Below are 25,707 nucleotides of genomic sequence, written 5' to 3' on the forward strand. Positions count from 1 at the left end.
TCTGGTCTACAGTGCAAGGCACTGTCTCAGAAACTAAAAAGAAATATGAAGTAAGGCACTAAAAATGATGTCATAAAGGCAAGGAAATTGAAAGAACTCAACTGAGGGAGAACTGAGCGTGGATATAAGTATACACCTACTCACTCATCCCAGCACGCAGGCCGTGCCACGCCCCATGCCAGGGTGTGCAGTTTGTGCAATGGAGCCACTGCCCTGACAGAGCACTGAAGCTATTGAGACTACGATGGTTGTGCTCCAGTGAGCTCACTGCTACAGACAAAGGATGCAGGGGTAGGATACAGGAGTCCACACAGGGTACCAACGACAGCTTGGTGGGCAGGTGGTAAAGAAGGTAATCTGATCCATGAAGATAGTCAAGGTTAGCCAGACTGAGAGAGAAGGTGAGGAAGGAGAGAATGAGGCAGCAACAGAGCGATGCACAGGCTTAGTGAGAAGGACCACATGCTCACAAGCAAGGCTGCACCTGTAGGCAAACACTACCACTCAAGACCTGAGGGGGAGAGAAGTTCCCAAGGAGGAAACAATGCCTCAGAACTTCCCCTAAGTCTTCCAGTCTGGAGATGGTTCATTCTGGAAGAGTCCATGAGTAAGAGACGGGGTCCTCAGTGTGTCAATGTCGAGGGTGTGGACCTTCAAATTCAAATGACTCTAGTGGGATGTGCTTATGTCAACTGGAGGTATGATCTCAAAAGTGATCTTGAAACCTCTCTCTTCCACCCCAACCCCCTCCTCTCAATCTGGTCCACTCTGAATGAAGAGAGACAGTCACAAGGAGTTATCAGCACACCTGTCCTGGGCCATTAGACCTTCAACCCCCAAAAAGTTAAATAAACTTTCAATTTTAACAAAATGAGCTATCTCACTATTTCAGGTATCCCATTATAGTGAAGGAGAGTTGACTAATACAATTAGCAAGGATGTCCCAGCTGAAGTAGAGGAGACCGACTGACAGGAGACTGCAGGGAGAAGGCTGGAGCATCTGTGCAGCCACAGGGATGCTGCAAGTGGGCAGATGCAGAGCTCCTGGGAAGGCACAGCCTGCTGGAAGGACGAGCAACAGGTATGAGAGAAAATGACAGGAAGAGCTAACTTGGAAGATGGAACAGTCCCACTGGTGGAAAACTCAATCTTTACAAGTGGGTTCTGAAGGGTGACAAATCCCAGCTCAGAAAGGAAGAACCTCTTAAGATGTGTGTGATGGAAACTAAGGGCGGCCTTGGCCCAGGAAGTACATCCCTAGCCTGGGGTTGTGGGGAAGAACCCGCCTTAGTTTGGCAAAGAACAGGATCACAGGAGGGCAGGGTAAGGCTGTGTTTGCCCTCTTCCTGCTCCCACAGACAGTTTCTATGAACACCGGCCTGCCTTGCCCTGTGCTGCCAGATTTCCAGGTCAGGACAAGAAAGGTAGGCACCAATGGGCCTTCCAATACCACGTGACCTGCATCCTTCCCTTCCAGCACTTGAGTTACTCTCCCCAGCTCCCCACACCCCTGCCCTACCCATCACCTATCCTTGTGCTCCTGCCAAATGAGCCTGCTTACAACATGCTGCAGACACTCACCCTTAGCTGAAATGTCTGTATTGTGATGTAACTTGGTCCTCCTTGTGTATCAGGTCTAGATGGAAGCAATCACTTTCCCTAAGGAGCCAGCTCTGAGTACTCAGTTCAAATGAAGCATGGTCCTGACTAGTGTCTCTCTGCATGCAGCTGCTTCCTTCACAACACTACTGACACATCACAGGACAGCAGCTAATGGATAAGAGGTACTCAATAAATACCTACTGATTAGTTACCAACCTGGGGCACAGAACATGGCCAATGTAGGGTAACATATTAAAACGCCCACAGGACTTTTTCAATTAATATTCTTCTATTACAGGAATCACTATCCTTACTATCTAGGAGGCTGCTATATCCCCAAGTAGAGGCCAGGATGAAACGTGATCAGGTGGTGAAATTCTGTCCGATTCAAGTGTCTTACTGTACTCCACAAAGAGACATGATAATATTTACACCAAGCTAACCCTAAGCTAATCCTCGCTTGCAGGGAAAGTAACACTACTTCTATGATTTGAAATCTTTCCAATTCTGTTGAAAAGTGTAATCCAAAACACCAGGGAAAACCTCGACTTCCCAGGGCTCACTGGCCACTTGTGTACACACCATCTTTTCTGGGATCAGTGGCACCAGTGACATGTCCCTCCTGCCTTCCAGGAGCCCTGGGAACATGTAGTCCTCTACCTATAAGCTTCTATTCTGCAGGACCATGGCCCACATAGCCAGGCAGTATGGAGAGTATACAAACCAGCGTCTGGAGGCTCCAATGCCCTCCGTAGAGAAGCAAACACCTGCCCACAAGACCAGGCAAATGGCATGCTGGTGGCTAGCGAGCTAACTGCACTCTAAGATGGCATCAAGGGCTAAAGGAGATGACGCCCTTTTAGAGCCTGTGTTCTCAGCAGGAAGGCTAGTGGACTGACACTGACACCACAGGAATGTACCCAGGGAAGCAGCTTTGGGGGAGAATCCAGTGGGAGGACCTTAGTCACCTGGGATTGTGGAGACAGTACGGTGGCACACACCAGTAATCCTAGGACTTGGGAGGATGATGCAGGGACATTGCCATGTTTGAGGCCTACCTGGCCTAGGCAGCAAGAGTCTCAAAAGTTAAAGAAAAAAAAAAAAAAAAAAAACACAAGCAAAAGAGATGGCTCAGTGGTTAAGAGTACTTGCTCCTCTTGCAGAGAGCCTGTTGGGTCTCCAGCTCTCAGATGGAGGCTCACAGCCATCTGAGTTACTCCAGCTCCAGGAGCTCCAATCACCTCTTCTGGCTTCTAGGGGCACTGGGTGCCCACATGTTACATACTCATACATGCACACAAACACTCATACATATAAAGAGTTTCAATTAAATTAAAGACAGTAAAGAAGAGAGCAGAAGCACAGGAGCAGACTCTGGCTTCTGGTGTTGAGGTACACTTACCCCTGCACATAGCCCCACCATGAGGACAATGACCCACAAGGGATCCTCACCACTGCCTGGGCCAGGTCAGCTGGACTCTCAGCCTCCAAGACTGTAAGCCAGGGTCAAATCAGAAACCCACAGGCAAAGACCCAAGAAGCACAGAGGAGGACAGAGGGTGTGAAGGGAAAGCAGAAATCTAAACTGCACCTCGCCCTGTAAAAGGCTGTGCACACAGTGACTGAAGCCCCAAAGCCAGGGTCCTTCAGTGCAGGGTGGCAGACACCCTTGTGGTTCTGTCAGCTTTCCAGCCACATTGTGACAGCAATACAGAGCGACGATCTCCCAGCACCACAAGGGGAGGTATGTCTACTGGCAGGCTAACTGAGCTCCTGGGCATCACCAGAATGTGGAAGTTATGTTTGTGGGTAAAAGAAGACTCTGAAAGGCTTAAGATCTGTCCCAGAGTGGGTGATGCTAGCATGCGTTGACAAAAGCGAGCTTCCTGATCAGTGGCTGTGATCTCCTGGACGACCCAACATGGCGTTAATGAGCAGTGCTGCTGGTCAAGTTAAATGGCACCACCTGACTCTTTCCCTGACTCTGTCTGCTAAGATGCCAGCAGATAATAACACTGTCAAAAGATGGGCAAGCAGGGGAGACTTAATCAGCATCACACAGCTTCTAACTGGATCAAGACTTGAAACAGGCTATATGTACAATTTGGAGACTCAGGAAAAACTTAGAACAGAATTAACGATTTCACATGTCAATTTCATCTTCGTATCTTTATTATTTATTTATTTATTTATTTATTTATTTAGTATGAGTGTGTATGGTTTTGGATGTGTGTGTGTGTGTGAGCACGCGCAGGGGGTATGTACACATATTTGTGCACATGTGCAAGCCAGAGGTTCATGTATGGTATCTTCCTTAATGGGTCACAGTATTATACTTTGTGATAGACCCTTTTACTGAATTTGCAGTTCATAGATTGAGCTAGGTGGCTGACCAGTGAGTTCCTGTGATCTGCCTGTCTCTACCTCCCCAGAACCAGAGTCACAAACAAGAGGTGCCACATCTGGAGTTTAGATGGGACCAAACCCAGGTCCTCATGCTTGTATGGCAGGCACTTTATTAACTGAGCCATTTCACCTGCCTCTAATTTTATCTTTCTATATTGTCATTTTTCTCTCCAGCCAATATGCAGCAAGAGCTATCTAGCTGGTCAACTTTTCTTTACAGCAGCCACCTATACTTTTTATCTTATAGAAAAGACAAGTGTGTTGCACCAGCCTGTCCCCAGCCCACAGCCACCTGGACGGAGGATCACAGCAGAGCACACTCCCCTTGTTTGTCCTTACCTATTGCTCGGCAGTGAATCTGAGACCACAGGGCTGGTGTGTTGAGATGGTCCAGCCCGCGTATTCACCTATAAGTGAAGAGAGAAGTTGTGTCAGCCTTGTGTTCCGAGGACACAGTTCTAATTAACCTATAATTCAGCACACAATGCCTCATCTCACTAGGAAGGTTAACTAGCATGTTGTTAGACAGACCCACTGCTGGAGTATATTCCATATACAGGCTGCAGAACTGTACAATCTGTACATTACATAATCCAATATCCCTGGCATTATTCAAATACTTAAATAGTGCTGGGGAAAAAAGAGAGAGAGAGAGAGAGAGAGAGAGAGAGAGAGAGAGAGAGAGAGAGAGAGAGAGAGAAATAGAAATAGGGATGTCAACCGCAGTTTGCTGTCTACACCGACATGAAAGCAGGATGCCCGTGGAAGCACAGTGAGCTTTTGTCTGGGGTTAGTAGCAACCCTGAGGACACCACCCCTTTCCAGTTTTACAACTGCATCCCATTCACTAGAAAATGAGGTTCAAGTAATTAATTATAAAGCACTTGAGCCTAATAAAATAGCCAGCTTTTCTTTCAGATGTGAAGCCTTGAGCAGAAATCCAGAATTTAAAACACACAGACCAATGAGGGGACATTAACTAGACATGTTTTCCAAGCATAAATATGTCGAGAGAAGAGGGAGGGCAGCTTGTGTGCAATATGCTTAATTAATCACCAAAAGGAAGGGCATGTTCTCACTCAAATAAATCTTTTGGACAACAGACCCCAGGATCATCCTGGAAAAACTGACCAACAAAACAACTCCAAATAACTGAAAACTGTAGCACCGAAGGCCCCGGATCCAAGTACTCACGTCATAAGCAAATACACACGTGGCCCTTCCACCCCAGCACTCAAAATGGGGGTGGGGGAGAGAGAAAGATTGCTTGTCAGAGCTTGAGAAAGTGCAGTTTTATTTGACATTTCAATAAGTGGAACACAGCATTACAAATCCATCTAACTTTACTGAAACAATTATTGAAATTCGTACCTTCAGGCCATGTATGTTCCGTTCCCCAGGAGGCTTGCAGGCTGAAACAGTAATTGACTAAATTGTAGAACACATCAGGGCCATTTACAAATTTGCTCAAAATGAATCGTTTAAAAAGAAATGAGGGTGACACCAAAATTAGCAGAGAGAAATGATTGAAAAGTGGCTCCAGACCCAAGGTGGGAATTATGGACTGGGTTTTTAACTTGCAGGAGTGAGCGTTTATAAATGCACAGAGCTTTCTGACACCATTTTATATAAATTCCAATTTCTGCTTAAAACATACCAAAACATTAGCTGAGCGAAAATGACGAGACTCCTCTCGTGGCTCAGATGTCTGCAGTCTTCCCTCTCTACAGAACCACACAGGGCAGTCAGAGGGCGTGCTAAACAGCAGGTTTCTGCTTTTGTTGCTTTGAAAGCATGGAGGGCTGGGGAACGGGTCCTTGAATGCCAAAAAGGTTTCTGGGGACTCCAAGATGGAATATGTAAGTCCGAGTGTATTCAAGTGTTATGAAGCCAGGAGCAACCCGACTTAAAACAGATATATAACTTAATGAGGTTTCCTGAAAATCTTGATGTCCATTAATATTTAGCTCTGACGGTAACAATGGGCCAGGAAAACTGACAGAGATTTCCCAGCACCACCCTGGGCTACAAGTGAGACATTTCTAACCCAGCAGATGCTTCTTTATCTCATGTTTCAAACACAAGCTTCCTATCCCTGTTCTTCACCAATTCTGCCCAGATACCAGCGTGTCCTACAGCAGGCTGTTGAGGGGCTGTCAACTCTGTCTAGGGAAGGGTGAATCTGATTTTGTTCTCCTTTTGTTTCTGACAACAGAAATCAAGCCGATTATGAAGACATGCGTTATAATTACAAGGTATGGATCACTTTCACTTGGGAACCTCAGTAAATTTGAATTTCTTATGTTACTAGGGCTGGAGAGACAGCTCAGTGGTTATGAACACTGGCTGCTCTTCCAGAGGACCCAGGTTTCATACCCAATACCCGCATGGTGACTGACAACCATTTCTGACCCTACTTCTAGGGGATCAAATGCCTCTTCGACCTTCTCCAGTTCCCACACACTCACTGTACATAGGCATACACTCAGGCACACTCATACACAACCAGTAAAATAAATACATTTTTAATGAATTTATTACATCAATACTCCAAAAATATATAAATACAAATAAATATTTTTATATTTTAAGTGCATAAGATACTTAATACATTGACTCCAAATCTTCTTTCCTTAAAATGCAAATTAACTCTCTGAACAAAACAATGGCTGCATTCTTCTGATGCCCAGCCCTGGAAGTACTCAGTATTCCCTCAGACTACTGCCTCTGTAGTAATCTGTGCAGGAAAACGGTGGTAAGCCAAGGAAACGAGAAAGACTCCAACTGTCTTCTCTAACCTTATCACTGCTTGCTTCTCAACTGCCCCATCAAACCTTTGTGACTAGAAATCTAAACAGCCATGTTGCATTCAGAACCCCAGCAACCTCATAGATCCTGAAGTTAAGAAGGCAGTTACTATAACACTAGCCAATTTTCATACTTATAAGTATTTAACGCAGCTCTGAGCCACAGGGAAGACTTGGCCATGAACTAGGAGTGGAACTATCCAAGGATGAGGAGGGTATGTGACCAGAGTGAAGCTGTCTCCAGACCCAACAACTGGCTCAGCCTAAAGATTCTCTGTAGCACGTGGCCTACATGTGGCCTAGGCACAGACCCTACAGGGCTGAGACCCTCTGACCGACCAGGAAGACCCAGGGAACCTCTTGCCATGTCCACATTCTAACTGCACACTGTCCCAAGTATGCACATCTGCTGTTGTGATAAACACCACAACCAAAACCACCTTGGGGAGGAAAGGGTTTACTATCTAGCTCACAGGTCACAGTCCACCATCTAAAGAAGCCAAGGCAGAAACCTGGAAGCAAGAACACAAGAGAGGCCACAGAGGGCTGTTCACTGGCTTGCTTCCAGACTCACGGGCAGATACCTTTCTTAATACAATCAAGGACAGTATACCCACGGCTGGCACTGCAGACATCCATCAGAAATCAAGACCTGATAGTCTTATGGAGACAGGAATCTCTAGTTGTATCAAAATATAATCTGAACAAATCTGCATTTCATCACATGGGGCATCTACACCTGCAGTGAGGTAGTCAGGTACTAAACAACAAGACAACGGAAAGAGCCCAAAAGCTCTGAGTCACAGCCCAGGGAAGGGGGATGAACTCACATTCTGAAATTCTCAGCGTGGCCTGGAGAGACTGCATTCAATGACATACTAAGCTGCTTAGGTTAGCTATGCGGGGGCTGCAGATGATAACAGCGTATCAGACTGTGTCTCTACAGCATTACCCTGACCCAGTGGTCTTCGGCCTTCCTAAGGCTGAAATCCTCTAATACAGTTCTTCATGTTGTGGTGATCCCCAACCATGAAATTATTTTCATAGCTACTTCATAACTGTGATTTTGTCACTGTTATGAATCATAATGTAACTAAGACAGCCATTGAAAGGGGGTCATTAAGAGCATCACATGGGTTGTGAGCTACAGGCTGAGAACCACTGCACTAAAGCCTCCAAACTCCCTTCACACATTCACTACAACTTGAAGTTATATGACTTTCCCAAGAAACAAACTGTAATTTAAACCAACTTCTCACTCAGTACACTAAATGCTTAGATGCTGTGTAGCTCTCAGGCTACTTAAATTAACCCCTTGGGCCTCAACAGCCCATACAATTGAAGCAGTAAAACCTAACTGTGGAACTGCAGGGAGGGACAGAAAGGAAAGCTGAGGTCTCAGAATGGCTGCCACCACAGGAGGTTTAGCACAGGAACAGCCTTGCTGACAAGACTGCCTGAACAGGAAACTGAACTGAACTGAAAAGAGTTCCTGAAACAGTTTATTGTACAGAAAAGCCCTCCAGCATGGAGACGAGATTCTCAAGGCTCTGTACCTGGGTCTGCCACACAGAGCTCAGAAGCAATGGGTACAGTTCTCAGCCTGTAAAACACTATTCTTTGTGAAGGAAATAATTTTTAAGTTTGCTTCAACTCTAAAGTCACAGAGAAAACAAGGAAACAATCTGGGTCACTGTCAGGAGACATCTACAAAAACACAGCAGAGCCTCCCAGTTTGGCTGTCAGTCAAGCACCGCAGAACTCGATCAATCATACTTTCCTTTTGAATGACCACTGGTCTTAAGTAGCACAGTTTTATCCGCTCACTTTGCCCTCCATTAAGTTCTTACTAATAATGAAATAATCCCCCTGGTTCTATAATCCCCCTGGTTCTACTGCCCACGCAAATGCCTAAAGAGGTATATTGCACTTGAACTCGGCTCTCCTCCCGAGCTGGCCAAACCAGCTGCCTTTGGAGACCATCCCTGCAAATAGAGCCCACTGGTTAATTGAGCCATTCGAACTTCTGAGTTACAGGTAATGAAAGTCTAGAATGTTTAATTGGAAAACTCATACCATGATTATCTGTACAGTATTAGTTAACGAAGGTGAGTTTAACTTTTAATTATTTCAATTAAGCTATTTCCAGAAGAGTTACTTAGAGGATTTCCTGGTCTCTTCCATTAGTTAGAAAACATGGATTTCAAGTGGGGCAAAAATTATGGTTAAAAACTTACTTTTGTGTAACTAAGCCCCTCTTTTCACCACTATTCAAATTTTGAGAGGATATTTACACAACTGAACAGTCACAGTTAATACAAGGCTGGTACTGCCCAACCTAAAGGAGAGATTCACCGAGTCTCACCCTCATCTGCTCATGTGAAGAAGGAGGTCCCATTATTTTTGAAATTCCTCCCCCACCCCAGGACAAACATCAAGCCCTGCCCACAGCTCTGTCCTGGAGTCCCCACTTCTCACAGCATCCACACAAGCTGACAGCTCTTGTCTCCGCAGCAGCTTCCACCATCATCACGTGAGAGCCACAAGCTCTGAGTCCAGAACTAAAGCCAGCCATTTGCCTTGCTTTAGAATCATGGGGACTCCCAAAGAGTTCTTTAAGTGAATGTAAGTATGCACTTCAAAAACAAAAAACAATCTAGTTAGTTTAATTTACTCTAGTAGATTAGATATTTTATCTGCTATAACTGTAATATAGCTTGCAATCCCCCATGATAATGAATACTTCTTTTGCTGTTTTTCAAATTACAAGCTAAACATCAAGTTATGTGCATTGAAACCTTTGGAAAGCATAGCTGGTGATGAAACAGTTTGCTGAAATAATCACTGTTGATTAGAATTTGTTCAACATTACCTCTTGGAAATATCTGCAGCGGCTCTATTAGCTGGCCATTCACTTGCTGTTCCATTACTGTGGAATAATACTGCAAAGAGATGATAGAGGGAGATTACTCAGTAATGTATGAACACTGGGACAAAACTTACAGGCTGTTTAACTCGTGGCACTTTTGTAAATGGCTGGCATGCATGTATCAGCCTTGAGAACACGTTCTCTCTATTTGCACATCAAAATTACTACAGTGAGCATGTTCAGAATTTGGAAGTCTAGTATGGGGTTATCATCCACACCACCATTTGTCTTTAAGACTAACAGTATTAACTGAGACCCCGTGTTAGTATTTAACATACTTTAAAATGATATATATTTTAAATAATACAAAAAGCATTTTATAGAAGTTACTCAAATTGCCTCTTGTGCTTTTCCTCTGAAATTTGTAAAGCAAAATGAATAGGCTCAGTATTTGGCTTAAATCCACTGTCAGTCAACCAAACACACACACATCTGTGTATAAAACACAAAGACAATAGGACTGAAGCTGAAGAGACTGCTGGGACCAGTGAACGACAGTTTACTCAACCCCCACATAAAAAGTCTCCTAACAAGTCTACTTCTGATGTGGAGTTTAGCTTTAGGCACACTTTAAGATGGATCAAAACTTATTGTAAAACTCTAGGCACATAAAGCATAAGGTCTTGAGTCCCTCATAAAATAAGCCCAAAGTACTAAGCAGACGTCCCTGGAACACTGCCTGGTCCGCCTGGTCACCTGTGAGTGGAGAGAGCTTCTATAGCTTCTTATACTCCTTTAAGGTGCACAAATAAGAAAATAATGTTCATGAAAAAAATACCTACAATGAAAACCACTGGCTGGGCTTAAAATTGTTTTGTTTTGTTTTTTTCTTTTTTAACTTTCTTATGTATATGGGTATTTATGTGTATGCCTGCATGTATCTACCTGGTACCTGCAGAGACCAGAAAAAGACCTGGAATTACAGATGGTTGTGAGCCACCATGCGGGTGCTAGGAATCAAACCCCAGTTCCCCGGAAGGGAAGCCAGTGCTCTCAACCACTGAGCCATCCCTCCTGCCTGGACTTCGTGTTTTAAGGGCTATCAAAAGCAGAACTCTCTCTCCCTCTCTCATCTTTGCTGTTTTTATATTTAAACACGCACATACCACTTAACTATCACATTTTCAGGAAATTCCTGAAATTTGATTTTTACTAACATTCTTTAAAAAACTTCTATCTTTGGGCTGGAGAACTGACTTTATGGTTAAAAGCACTGACTGCTCTTCCAGGGGATGCTCTTCCAGAGGATCCAAGTTCAATTCCCAGCACCCACATGGCAGCTCACAAACTGTCTAAATTCTACTTCCAGGGGACCTGATAAGATAGCAAGGCCTAGAAAATAAAAATAAATTTTAGAAACTTGAATCTTTCTATTGGTGTTATATACATTAAGGTTATTTTAGAATCAATCTTTCCTCCAAAATATGCAAAGGTCTTCATCACTGTGAGGATCAGAAGCTGAGAAAGCCAAGGCTTTCTGTACTGCAAACAAGGAAGGTGAAGGTGACCGTGGGGGCGGGGGCAGGAGGGACAGCTGGCTGATGACCAAGATTGCACAGCCCTCCTGCAGTGGCTTTCAAACTGTAAAGGAAGGCAATTCTCTCTTTCTAAGGACCTAAAACCTAAATACCACGCACAAGGCATAAACATGTGCAAATCACTCTGGAATACACTAAGGCCGCACAGGCTGTTCCTGAAAAGCCAAGAAACACAGTGTGCTTGCCATGACTCACTCGGTGACGACAGATAAGTGAAACATCAATCATGTCGGCTGTCAGCCTTTCGGGACAGCAATAACTGTTAACAAGTAGTCTGGAAAAATTGTCCGAAAATGACTTGTCCTCGGCACACAAGTATTTGAGGTTTCCGTGGAAAATTAAGATGCCAGTGGCTATTTGGAACATTGCTCAGGTATTCTTTTTAATGGGGAATTTGCCGGTTATTGATCCGCAGCGTGTACCCTTGCTTCTGGAAGGCTGCAAGCAACTTTCCAATCAGTGGCTGTCAAAAAAATGCCTGCCTTTTTATACTGATACAAGACAGCGCTATGGTGGTGCCTATAGTTACTGCTTTTCTTTAATTAACTGCTATGTACAGTAGGTTTCTACTTTGCTATGGTCCTAGCAATGAGAAAAAAAATATCCTTATGCTTTATCTAACAAACTAATTATAGAATTGTCTGAAATAGGTGCTTGAGGTCAAGTTGAGAACAAATAAGCTCAAGTGTGAGGGTCAGAACAGGTGCAATGCCTTTTCCCTACCATAAAACCTCGCATGCATGAAATTGACCTGTTTTCCAGATTTATTTATTTACCTCCCAAAATAAATAAAAAAGCTTTCACTTTCATCTTAGCACTGTGCCGAATCAACTGGAAAACTGCATATATGTTTGTAACCACTGTGAAAAATTTAGGCAATGTACACCCAGCTCTGCGTATTGTGAGTGACAGAATCCCGCTGTAGTGAGACACACTGTGCTGATTAGGACTTTTCTCTCCAACAGTTAATTAGGCTTTACATTTACTTTTTTACAGCTCTCCAAAACCCAAGTGCACTTCCCCTGCTGACATATTAGGCTGGAGCTGGACACACACAGAAATGGGCAGCAGCTCAGCCCTTGGTGTGAACCCACTGTGAGCAGGGCCGCTGAGGGCCAGAGGCCACAAGGCCCGAGCTCCGCTGCTGCCTGTGCAGCACTCCCCGGAAAACCTGGGGCAGGTGCGGTACACTGGCACAGAGCACTCCCACCAGGATACTAGGCCGCCAGGCTGTAGGTCTGCTGCTGCCCAGGTGAATGAGCCAGGCACGAGGGTTAGAGGGCTCATCCCTGGGAGCCTTACACTGGCTGTCTCCTGACCCATGGCACCAGTGGGGCAATGCTGCCTCGCTGGATCTCACTCTACTGGGCTGTACGATGGAATCCAGGCAGAGGAGTGCTGTAAGCCTTACAGAGAACTAAACCACTGGTTTTAATTAAGTCTGGTCCTCTGTCTTTGCAGCATCATCTTCCTTTAGTCTCACCCATTTTGTTCTAAGCAGTAATAAAATCGGCAGTGACGTTAAAGACAAGACTCTAACAAAGACAGTACTAACAGAGAAAGCCTGTACCTCGGACACCAAGACAGCTAACATGAGTTGAACAGAAAAACCACAATGTGGTCATCTACCATGTGTTGGCTATTTTTACTTCAACATATGATCTACACATAGTGGGTGTTTGTAAAGTATGTATGGACTGAAATGGGGCTGGACCCTGATTCTACCAGTCACTACTGTGCACAGCCTCCAGAAAGTCACCCAACCTCCTCAGGCATCATGGCTTCCAAAGGAGAGTGAGAATGTTCGCCTTATCACCTGGGTTACTGTGGACTCCCAGGCTAGAGTGCAGCAGCAGCCGCAGCCATGAAGGACTTCATGGACTCAAATCCACACAGTCCGTCACCTCCCAACACCAGCAACACTTAGCCTGGCACTTCCTAACTTAGGTGCATTCTAGCATGTAAAACGCAGATTACATACAGAAAGAACAGACTAGGTGCCCAAACGAAAGCCACGGCAGCAGTTAGAAAGTGTGTTCGCTTCAGCGGTCCCTCCCATAATCCATTACAGGCAGTAATTGCAGCAATAATCAATATGCTAACCGGGTAAAGATTAATCAGTTTTACGATAGCTAATGGAATCTCTAGCACCAGGCTTGGATCGGTTTCAGAGTCTCTCTGAGATGTTCTCCAAAACCCTTTAACAGTTTTAATAAGAATGTCACAGAGTTTAGTGTAGTTATCCAAAAATATAATTAATCTCCAAAGGAAAGCCAGATTCAGCAAAGGACAGTAAGTACAATTGTTGGCTTTGTTTGAAGTTTATCAAGAAGTGTTCCTATTTGTTACGAACTCAGTTCTAATTATAGCAGCATAATTCAGTCAATAATTTAAATTTTGATGGAAATCTATGATATTAAAAAAAACACCAACAACCTGAGTTGAAAACAACACAGTTTAATATTATAAGCCTTATATTCTCTATGAAGGGGGGGACGACCCTCACTTCCCCAAATGCCTGTACATGTTGGCCTCAACTCTGAATACCTCATATATTTTTCTAATTTCCCATTCATCTACCCTATTCATCTGTTTAATAGTTGAGACAAATAGTTTGCCAATTAACATAGGTTATTAGTGAACAACAAAAAGGTTTTATTCTAGCACAATGCTCAAAACACGAAACACGTGCTTACTATTTACGAGTTAAAAAGTACGTGAGTCGAATATCCCCCAAACATGTGACTAAACAGACAGAATCACTGAGCAGACGGCTGGGCCAGCAAAGAGCCCTGGCTTCTGCAATCATTGCTCGAATAGCATGTGAGCTCAGCCATCTTCCCTGGCTCAAGAAAGGGCACAAAGCTCTCTGCACTGATGGCCTTTGGGGAACCTCTGCTCAGACACCACCCTACCCAGTAGCGGCACCCCTCAGCTACCCCATTCTAGTTCCTGTGGATATGCCCCTTAATGGGGGTGACCAATCCTCCCTCCTTACCGTGTATCCCCGCGTCCCCACTTCAGAGGTCTCCATCATCAGAGGAGTCACGGAGACTAACTAGAGCTTGCCGAGTCACAAACCTTTATTTCCAGCCCAGATGTCTCTCCTAAGAGTTGGAGCGTATCCAGTTGGTTGACCAGAGCCTCCTCCCATGCTACAATCCAAAACTGAATGCCCTGCCTCTCTACCCTCCCTTAGACTCCAGTCTGGTTTTCTGCCACCTGGGTTCACCAAGTCATGGCGTGCAGGTGCTCTGGCAGATGGTTTGAACTGGTCCTGGCCCCCTCCCTTCCCAGACTGCCCACATGGATTTACACATCTGAACTCTCCCGAATCTCCTGACCCCGTACTGCCCTGCAGCCACCACTGTCTTCAGTCTGAAACAGCCCATACCACATCTGTGTGTTCCTTCTTCTATTATCCCTACAAGCTGAATCACAGGCAGCTTTTCCTGAATTCCCAGGCAGTCTTCTGCCTCCAAACCTTTAAATACACTGCTCCTCTGCCCAGAGCACCCTTCCCAGTCCCGTGGGCCCTGTCCACCCCAGCAGGACAGCAGCTTCTTCAGGAAGCCTCCACTGTCTGGATTCAGTGTTCTTGGGTGCTCACGGGCACCCTATGGCTCAGCACTTATCACTGTCATTCTACCTGGCAAGGGCTGGCCTACTGTACTAGTCTGGGTTTCTCTCTGCTGCTGCCCAGCAGGACCGTGGAAGGGAAGTGTATGTGTTGAGGGGGGAGGGCTTGGGTCACACATTCACCGTGCCCACCCCCAGCATGCTGCTTGGCCAGAGGGTGAGTGACTGAATCGCAGAACAAGTGAGCTTTGGCTACAGTGATGTTTCCTAGTTGTGAGCTAAGGAAAGGCACGCGGGTCTGTGCCCAAATATCCTATTGTAAAAATGGGGAAATTACCTGCCTCACTCACCTTAAAGTCACAAGGAAGATCAAAACTGAAACAAACAAACAAACAAACGGTACATGGGAAACCTTCTATAAAGTACTTGGGGAAAAAAAGACACAGCACCATGAACCTCTTACCATTAAGCAACTGAACCCAGAAAAACAATGCTCCTGACAGCAGGCGACACAGGAAGTTCTGAACAAGACTACTCAACTGCTCGGCCCACTACACAGCCAAGTTAGCTCTGCCTCCTGGAGGTGTCAGCATCCTCCCCTGCCCTCATCACTGCAACGTGAAGATAATACACAAAGTCAGAGGTGCTCACAGGACTACTGGTGTTTTCTTCCAGAAGCTCATGGAGGGCAGAGGCCATGCCTAGGTAGTTTATTCTCTCGTGGCAGGTTCAGTCACGTGGGATCTCTGTGACTTTAGGGAATCCTTGGAGCTCTGAAATGCTATGTGCTATGTATGTAGCCTGGTGTGAACCTCTGGTAAAAGAATGAAACCCTCAGATTAACACACCCTTCAGGAACTACTGGATAGTGCCTACACATAACACCTATGTAAACACTGAGCAGTTATTTACAGGAAGGAAATGGGGAGCCATCAGGCACGGTAAGTGGTCTCCCTGACCCTTGTTTCTAATTTTCCTTACAGGCAAAAGCTGTATGGCCCTCTTTAGTATTTACAACAGGGTGATTTCCTCAATCTCTTCTTCACATGCCAGTCCAACAGACAAAGACCTTTAGGGAATCCTTGGAATTCCTGAAGTGATGCTGCTATGTAGCCTGGTGTGAACCTCTGTAAAAGAATGTCAGGTCATCTGGTTCCCTTCGTCAAGGAGACTCTTCCTCAACTTACTCTATGACAAGGGCCCACATGTGGTCACAGACTGAGAAGATAAGAAAAAAGAAAACCATAGGCTCTCAGTGAAAAGAGCAACAGAGACTAACTCTGAAGTCTGCTTCCAGGCTAATGCCACTACACACACATGTACCTATTAATGTTTTGGAAATAAACATAACAGCAAGTTGACCATGTTTAGTAATGATACCATTTGTTTTGGCTAGCAAAATTATAAGGACTTTAGGAAGCTCCAGATGGTCTTACTAGAAGTGTGGGAAGCCAACAGCAGTTGAGAGTCAACTTAGCTAACTCAATGTGCCCTGGGAGTAGAAATTCACATTAGCAGAGCAATGGGTCTGATATGCTCAGGTGTTCTCAGCTGAAGCTTTCGTCTCTTGGAGATTAGCTGGGCAGTGTCCACACTAACATTTCACTTGTCATCTTGAAGTTCTGCTTTCTTCTCTGAAGAGGTCTAAACTGCAACTTAGGCCATCCACTTCGACATAAAAACACTACTGGCCATGGAGACAGCAGGCCAAGCAGGACACTCCCTTATAAATACACTACTCACACTCTCCACACATATCAAGTATGAGTGAGCCATACCAATGTCAAAATGCCAGGGACTCAAAGCTGTAGCAGAGTTGCAGAGTTTCCTGGTACGCTGGAGCTGAACCTGCCTGTGCTCCCCCCTCTTCCAAAGCTGCACACAAATCCCCTCTTGATGCCAGGCATGCTCTGAGCTACTTCACAAGGTAGGCAACATTCTCATCTCTATTTCAAGTGACCCCCAAATGTCCTTGGTAACACAGAAAGGAAAAGTAAGATGATTTAGCTCTGAAAATAAGTTTTATTCTTCTTAGTTTCTCTCTCTCTCTCTCTCTCTCTCTCTCTCTCTCTCTCTCTCTGTGTGTGTGTGTGTGTGTGTGTGTGTGTGTGTGTGTGTGTGTGTGTACTTTGAATACTTTGATGAGAAAACGAAACTACTTTTGGTTTACTTGTTAAATGTAACATACCCAAACGGACAGCATATTTTGTGGTAAAACTTGGCCAAGAATTTTCAATTTTCAGAAGACTATAATCTATATAAACAATGTAGTTAAAAAAACATTACATTTTATAATCAAGAAAAAAAAGTGGTACGTACAAATTTTTCTCAGTAAAACTTACTAGCTACCAGAACAAAAAACATACTTGAAACAGATGGTGGGCCAATGAAGTCTCTGTCCAGGCCTCCTTGGTCCAAATCTGTACCCCTAACACATTTCTGAAGCCAATGTCAAAGGCTTCTGTGTTTACCTGTGAAAGGAAGGCACACACAAGACCTCTGAGGTGCCCTCCAGCTCTACTCAAGTTAATACAATTTTAGAGGCAATCTCCAAGTTATGCAGACTAGGGTAAAGATAATTATAGCCCAATTTACAGGGTGCTCCAAAGGTCAAAGAGAGTTTCCCTGATGGTACCCGCTGTCTAACAAGGTACACAATGGTCAAGTATACCAAAGGGAATACTTACACTCCATGGAAACACAAGGTCTCTGCTATAATGAGAGGCATTACAGTAAAGCTCGTCCTGTACTCTTCTGGCAATGTGGGGAAGTAAGAGAGAGAATGGGCAAAATGAAGACTGGTTCTTGTCAGTGCTCTGCTGCACTCATTGGTTCTTGTCAGTGCTCTGCTGCACTCACTGGTTCTTGTCAGTGCTCTGCTGCACTCACACAAGCCTAGAAGGACTAAGGGAATCTGATGCAGATAAGTCCTTTGCTAGACACAGAACTGATCGGAAATAAATATGAATAAGTCACAGCTGCACAGTGGGCTGCTGTGTTCTCAGTGAAAGGCCACCCAAAGGAAGAGGAGAGCATTCATTACAAGCCCTTCACTAAAGGCCCTCCATGGCAATACAACAGACTACATACAGGAGAACAACACCCACCTATTTTTAATCTTTCTAAAAAATAAGATGGGAAAATAAGAAAAACAACAAAATTTAAACTACATTAAGGGAATATTTAACAGGGACCTTTAACTAATCCGCAATGATCAGATATTTAGTTTTCAGAATATGTAGGTTGTGTGCTTTTCTAATAAAGCATTTCAAATTCTAATTAAAAAAATACTTTATGGAGGAATTAAAAAGATACAACAGTGTCAGAGGAGAAGCCATGATCCCAGAAGTGGAATATTCTAGCAGTATAACTTACAAGAAACTATGCTATAAAAACAGATTGTTGATTAACACAAACTCATAACAAAATGCAGGGAGCTATCACACTGCTGCTGTAATAACACTTGACTGCTGAAGTCTCTCAATACATTAAATATCTCCTTGGAGACCAAATTACTTTACATTTTCTTAAAAGACAATTTATTATAGCTTTGTTTTCTTCTCATTATCTCTTAAAAATATATTGAATGGAGAAAAGAATACAACTTCTAAATAACTTATAGGAAACGGTCCTGATGTGATGGCAGCCTTCAGTTTGTTGCTCGTCAGTCAGCAGCATACAGCCTGCTGTCAGGCCCTACCCTCGCTGCCTCACCATAGGCTCCGCCTCCCATGTATCCAAAACCACTGTATGTCATTACTACAGCACTCATAAAATTAACTGCCTCAGGCTGCTAGTGATTTAAATAATTGATAAGTTTTCGATTAAAAAGCCAACATTTTCAGGTCTAATACAAAAATCTATTTAAATTACTGGTAAAAACTTAGATTTGTGTTAGCCCAAAGCCAGAAAATCCTGGCATCCACTTTGGGGGAGGAGGATGACTCAGCAAGCTTTGATGCTGCCGACACTGCATTTTTGATTTTCTCTTCATTTTGTCATCAGTAGAGAAAAATGGCTAAAGGACAGAGGGGAGTGACCTCTACTCCTGCTTCTTCAGATGTGGCACAGTGACTCTAATCTCACTCAGTTCCCCCAGAAGGCCTGAACTACTGTATTTTCTTCTTACCAGAAAGATGCAGTCGTCCTCCAGAGGGACTTTCCCATGCCTCCACACTCCAAACCCTTTTCAGAGCCAAGTTGAATTTATTTTTTAATTATTTGTGGATTTTTGAGAACAGGTCTCACCATGAAGACCAGGTTGCCCTCAAACTCACAGACATCTGCCTGTGAGTGCTACGATTAAAGGCATGGGCTACTACACCCAGCACATCAATTTGAATTTAAAAAATAAATACCAAGAAAATTACCCACTTCCTTTAGCTTTTCCAATTTTGTAAAGTAAAGGTTTTTAAAGTATGACCTCCTGATTCTCTGGATTTCCTGAGCCTGTCATGTCCTCCTGATTCTCTGGATTTCCTGAGCCTGTCATGTCCTCCTGATTCTCTGGATTTCCTGAGCCTGTCATGTCCTCCTGATTCTCTGGATTTCCTGAGCCTGTCATGTCCTCCTGATTCTCTGGATTTCCTGAGCCTGTCATGTCCTCCTGATTCTCTGGATTTCCTGAGCCTGTCATGTCCCCCTTTTTGTTTCTGATTCTGTTAATTTGGACATCTCTTTCCCTCTTTTAATTTGGATAAAGGTTTGTCTAACTTGTTGATTTTATCAAAGAACCAACTCTTTGTTTCACTGATTCTTTATATTGTTCTCTTTGTTTCTATTGTATTGATTACAGCCCTAAGTTTGATTATTTCCTGTTGTCTTCTTGGGTGTGTGTCTTAATTAGGGTTTTACTGCTATGAAGAGACACCATGACAAAGGCAACTCTTATAAGGACAACATTTAATTGAGGCTGGGTTATAGATTCAGAGGTTCAATCCATATCATCAAGGTGGGAGCATGGCCACATCCAGGCAGGCATGGTGCAGGAGGAGCTGAGAGTTCTATATCTTCATCTGAAGGTTACTAGACAACTGACTCTTCAGTGATGGGTGGAGCTTCAAAGCCCACCACCACAGTGACATAGACCACACCTCCAAATAGTGTCACTCCCTGGGCCAAGCATATTCAAACCACCTCAGTAAGCTTACTTCTAGAGCTTTCAGGTGTGCTTTCTAGTATGAGAGTTCACCAATTTTTTATGTAAGCACTTAGTACTAAAAATTTCCATTGAGCCCCTCCCCTTGGAGCTCAGGGAAGCCTGGAGGAAGGAGAGAAGAATTGTAGGAGCCAGAGGTGTCAAGAACACCAGAAGAACACAACTCACAGAATCAACGAAGCAGGGCTCCTAGGGCCTCACAGAGACTGAGGTGGCAATTGTGGAGCCTGCATGGGTCTGACCTAGGTCCTCTGCATAGATGTTATGGTTGTTAACTTGGTGTTTTCTGTGGCATTCCTAACAGTGAGAGTGGGGACTGTCTCTGACTTTTTTATATGCTCTTGAGACCCTTTTCCTCCTATCGGGTTGCCTCATCAACCTTGATGTGAGGGTTTGTGCCTAGTCTTACTGTATCTTGGTATGCTGTGTTTAGCTGATATCCCTGGGAGGCTTGTTCTTTTCTTGAAGGGAAATGGAGGAGTAGTGGATATGGAGGGAAGGGAGCGACTGGGAGAAGTGGAGGAAGGAAGCGGAAACCAATTGCAATTGGTTTGTATTTTAAAGAAGAAAAGAAAATTTAAAAAGAAATATTTAAAATATCAACAAATAAATACCAACACAAAATCCTAGTATTGGGCTGGTGCTCCTGAGGACTAGTGATGAAAGCTCTACCGTGGAGTTCAGTCCACAGAGTTCTCTACGACGAAGCCGCCCCCAGAGGAATTTCCAGCCATAAGAATGGAGACAGACTAAAAGGACAGCCAACTATGCAGCTGTGTTATCTTCAGACCAAGAAGTACCTCTCAAAAAAAAAAAAAAAAATCTCAGGGACATGTTTAAGAACATGTCTTACAAGGTTATGTTGTATGACAACAAGGTCATGACTAATATGTTTCTACAACAAAAACTGATTAAGTTCTGCAATTGAAAAATAAGCATAAAGCTGGGGGCAGTGGTGGCTTACAACTTTAATCCTAGGACTCAAGAGGCAGAGGCAGGCAGATCTCTGAGTCCAAGGCTAGCCTGGTCTACAGAGCAAATGACAGAACAGGCAAGGCTACAGAGAAACCCTGTCTCAAAACAAACAAACAAACAAACAAGAATAATTATGCATGGTGCAGACAGCACAACTAAGATATTGCATACACACATTATTCAGATTTTCTGATGCCCTTGCCACAATTCTCAGTAGGATTTTCCAGGTGGCCAGGCAGGAAAACACTAGGCGAGAGGATGAATGGCTGTGGGATGAGAAAGGACAAACTTAAAATCTGCATTTCCTTTCTTTTGAAAATTTACTTTCGGTTATGTATATGTCTGCGTGTGGGTTTGTGCATGTGCATGTGGGTACCCACAGACCAGAAGGAGGGGTCAAACCTCCTGGGACTGTAGTAATAGGCAGTTGTGAGCCACCCAAAGTAGGTGCTGAGAACTAAATTCAGGTCCTTGGCAAGAGCAGTAGCTTCTCTTCCCTACTGAGCCATCTATCTTCACAGCCCCAAGTTCTGAACGTCCAATATAGCTTTAAGACCTTGGGCATGTCTCTCAACCATTTACCAACCAGAGACGAGGAGGTAGAGGGTAGCTCAGCAATAGGGCACATGCTTGGGAAATATGAGCATCTGGGTTCAATCTCTAGCCCCTAAAATGCAGGGCTAGTGTCTACCACAGAGTGCGGGAGATGGCCCAGTGGGGAAAGTGTTGCCATGGAAGGATGGAGACTTTCCCAGAATCCATGTAACTCTAGGTGTGGTGGCGTGACGTGTCCATGACCCCAGAGCTCTGACAGCACGATGGAGGACGGAGACAGAAGCCCAAAGGCTGGATAGCTTGGCACATGCAGTGGCTAACATCAAAGAGGCCTTGACTCAAACAGGCAGACAGGGAAGACTGACACCCAAGGTCATCCTATGACTCCACGTGCACTCACACCTGCACTCACACACATAATATGTACACACACACACACACACACACACACAAATTGCCATCCCGATACACAGACAAATAAGTAAAAATCAATTAAAAAAAAAAGTATTTCAAGCCCCGAGTTTATACATCTGGCACTCAGAAGTGGAAAGGTTAGCACCGTCATGAGTGTCACACTCAGCACTCTCTGGCCAGGCACAGTTTGTAAGGTCCTTTGAGAAGTCCACACTGCTTATGTGTGGGTCTGCCGAATGCCTATGAAATACACTGTTGCCAAAGACCTATGTTAGAAAACCAGAACCCATATCAGTGTCTGTGTGCATGTGTTTTCTAAAAACAAAGGAGTCGCACTCTCGGGAGAGCTGGCCAATCCATCAATAGCAGTACTGCCTTGGAAAGACAATCGTGCTCTGCCTTCCGCGTACCGATGATCTCAGCTCTAAATTCTCAGTACACAAAGACTCCCACATAAGTTAATGGGAAGTCAATGGGAAATTGACTTCTCCTACTCTGGGCTGGTGGGAATGCAATGCTCTGTTAATCATGCCGCCCGTCCCTCTTGTTCTCTTTCCTCCTACCCTAAATTAAAACTATTGGCGGACACCCACACAGACACTTTACAGTTTTCATTACAATGAAACAATATCCTGGTTGAAGTTAAGGGCTCTTCAAGACATACATCCTAACATTGGCTACAATTAAGAGTCTCAAAGAAAAGCAGACATTTGGCCTTGTCATCATGTCCACTGTAACATCACTTTGCACGTGCACAGCGTTCCACATCTACCATCCATTGATCATTTCATGACCCTGTGCAGTAGGAAGGACGTGTGCTATTACCCACCACACACTGACAGATGAGGCAACCGAGCTACTGAAGGCTAAACCATCTGCCTCAGGCCAGGGACCCAGAGCAGAGCCGGGGCTCCCCTCTAGTGCCATGCCAGCCACCAGACCACACAAAAGGTTTTCCAATCAGATAGCTCACTCAGGTAGAATAAAACCTGGAAGGAAAGCTTAGACCGAGGCTCAGGGAAGCTCTATGTCTCTTGTTGTTTGTCACGTTTTCTCAGTTGGTACAGAAACACTAGAAATGTACCATTTCTGTTACCTATTTTAGTCTCAGGACAAATTGTTAATTCAAAATTTCAGTGAAAGTTGAGATACCAAAGAAAGCTGCCTTGCTGTTCATTTCGAGGTGCAAGCAGTACATAAAACAACCAGGAGTACATCTTTAAGCCTTGCGTCCATAAGCCTGAAGCTATGTTATAGCTGTAGTCTGAAAGGGTGAAAGACATCTCCAGTCAAAAGTAGATTTTGAAAAATTTTTTAGAGCCCAGGGGTTCATTTTTAATGAGCCGTTACTTTAAGTACTGCATAAAAAATACAGGAAATTGATAGTCCATTTAGTCTGCACCATACCTAATGCAAAAGTCATTAAGATGCATTACTCTTAATGTTCATGATATGATCAGTAAGTGTCTTTTGGAAATAATGCCCTTAACTTTCACATAAGGAAATCTTTGAAAACCTTATCTGTTATACAGAAAAATGCTATGGCAACTGTGATTCACTTCCTATCTCCACTGTGCCCAGGAAATGGCATCTTCAATTACATTAACATTCTTTAAAAATAGTCCTTGTTTGCTAGGATGACGAGATGGCTACCTGGCTAAAAGCACTTACCACCAGGCCTGCGGACCTAAGTTGGATCCTCAGAACGCACATGGTGGAAGGAGAGAACCAACTCCTGCAAGTTGTCCTCTGAACTACACACACCACACACACACACACACACACAAACACACCCTCCACACACACACACCGCACACACCCCCACAGACACACACACCGCACACACTCACACAGACACACACACACATACACACCCCCCCCACACACACACACACCGCACACACACACACACCACACACACACCACACACACACACCCCCACACACACACACACACCCCACACAGACATACACAGACACACACACAGACACACGCACACACCCCACACGCGCAGTGTTTGGGAACGGCTCTCACATGCAGCACACTTACGTAGGACAGCATTGCCTTCATCTCTTCATCGCTTCTCACTGTAATCCTATCACCATCTTCATCTTCATCTGTTTAAAAATGAATACGATGACAGCAGTAAGACTTGCATTCTCTTTTTGTTTTTGAAGATTTATTTTACTTTTCACTGTGTATAACAGGGAGTGTGTGCACATGGCTGCAGTGCTAACCTGGCTAGGAAAGGAGCTGGAGCCCTTGCTAAAGAAAGAACTAAAATTTTCTTTTATAAGAAAGGTGAAAAATCAAAATATTTCTCTATTATTCCAGACTTACATATATGTAAGTCAAGCGCATTTAACTGGAGTATGACACGTCAGCTTTTGAGAGAAGAGAGGCCCCTGTTCTACTGCCAGAACTTTCTATCTCAGGTGGCATCAGATCTCCTGTTCTCTCCCTCCTCTCTCAGGCAGTCCATCACATCACTGAAGCAGGTGACAATGTCCCACACTGACTAACCACTGAGCCCAGACGGTGCTCTAACTTGTGCTTCATGTGCAACACCACCTTAAGAACCACACTGCAACCCACCAATGAGGACTCCAGGGTTATTTCTACTTTACAGAAGATAAGCCTGCGGCCTCCTCGCAAAAGGCAAAAGCAAGGTGACTCTAAGGGTGGGTTCCCGTGTTTTGGCCTAACTTGCAAAGCTCCCTCCAAAGAGTTTCATCAGTGCCACTCCTCAGGCCTGCAGGCCTCAGATGGCAATGCATGTTATTCTGGAACAGTGTAACAGTTTTAAGACGTGAGGCTATTCAGAACCCAAAACCAGAATGTGCACATTTGAGTAAGTAGCAAAGAGGCCACATCTAGAAGTAATGTGCTCATTTCCATAATTCTTAGTTTTAAAAGCTGCTTTTAAGAACCTAAAGACAGACCTCTTGAGATCAGATCTCAATTTTAACCTAAAATAGAATTGTTGGCTGAATCACCGCCCACATCTTTTCCTAGGCTGGACTCAGAATGACTTCTGGTTATTTCTAAATATTTTGATACTTCGTCCTTCTAGAGAAAAACATCTGTCAAGAGTAGGAACGCAGTGGTGACCAGGATGGCTCAGTGGATAAAAGTGCCTGCTTCCAAGCCTGACAACCTGGAGTTCAATTCCTAGAACCCACACTGTGAAAGGGGAAGTTCAACAGTCAGAAGTTGACCTCTGGCCTCCACACATATGCAGTAGCATATGCATGCCCATAGGCAGATAAGCACGTGAACTGAATGAATGAATGAATGAATGAATGAAATGTAATAATAAAATTTTAACACAAGCAGGAGCATTTGACAAAGAAAAGTGCCTAAAACACTTGAGTGGTGTCCACAGGCTACTCAGGTAACGATGTAAAGGGGGCGGGCCCTAGGCAGGATGCTCAGAATCTGAATACGTGCTAGCGTTATATTTCTGTTCCCAGCATATAATTGCTGCCTTGACTATAAGTACCTATTCCAAACCAGGCAAACTGGGCATCTCATCACAGAGAGTGAGTCTGCACAGCTCTGACAGAACAGAGACTTGGTTCAATGCTCGGATCTCCCACTTCATAACAACAGGCGTAGCCCTCTGTCCAGCTGAAGACATTCTGAAGATGTCCTCCTGTTTGGAGCCATGGGAGCCATGAGAATGAGTCTGCTTTTTCCCAACTAGTCTATTACTAAGCAGAATACTACTGGCTCCTTTCTGTT

General features: G+C 44.3%; 1 protein-coding gene across 5 annotated transcripts in view; it reads right to left on the bottom strand.

Annotated features, from left to right (window-relative positions):
* Window positions 1-25,707, bottom strand: part of Map2k5 (mitogen-activated protein kinase kinase 5) — a 213,233-nt gene that overhangs the window by 170,663 nt on the left and 16,863 nt on the right. For 4 of the 5 annotated variants that reach the window (XM_076925729.1, XM_076925728.1, XM_076925727.1 and 1 more), the window contains exons 3-6: window positions 24,013-24,080; window positions 9,688-9,757; window positions 5,380-5,420; window positions 4,348-4,415 (exon numbers count right to left, since the gene is read on the bottom strand). In XM_076925729.1, coding sequence (XP_076781844.1) covers window positions 4,348-4,415; window positions 5,380-5,420; window positions 9,688-9,757; window positions 24,013-24,080 — 247 coding nt within the window. The remainder of the gene's footprint in view (window positions 1-4,347; window positions 4,416-5,379; window positions 5,421-9,687; window positions 9,758-24,012; window positions 24,081-25,707) is intronic. The other variant, XM_076925730.1, reaches the window with a different exon arrangement.

This window comes from Arvicanthis niloticus, chromosome 26 (assembly GCF_011762505.2).
Source record: "Arvicanthis niloticus isolate mArvNil1 chromosome 26, mArvNil1.pat.X, whole genome shotgun sequence".
NCBI classification, from domain to species: domain Eukaryota; kingdom Metazoa; phylum Chordata; class Mammalia; order Rodentia; family Muridae; genus Arvicanthis; species Arvicanthis niloticus.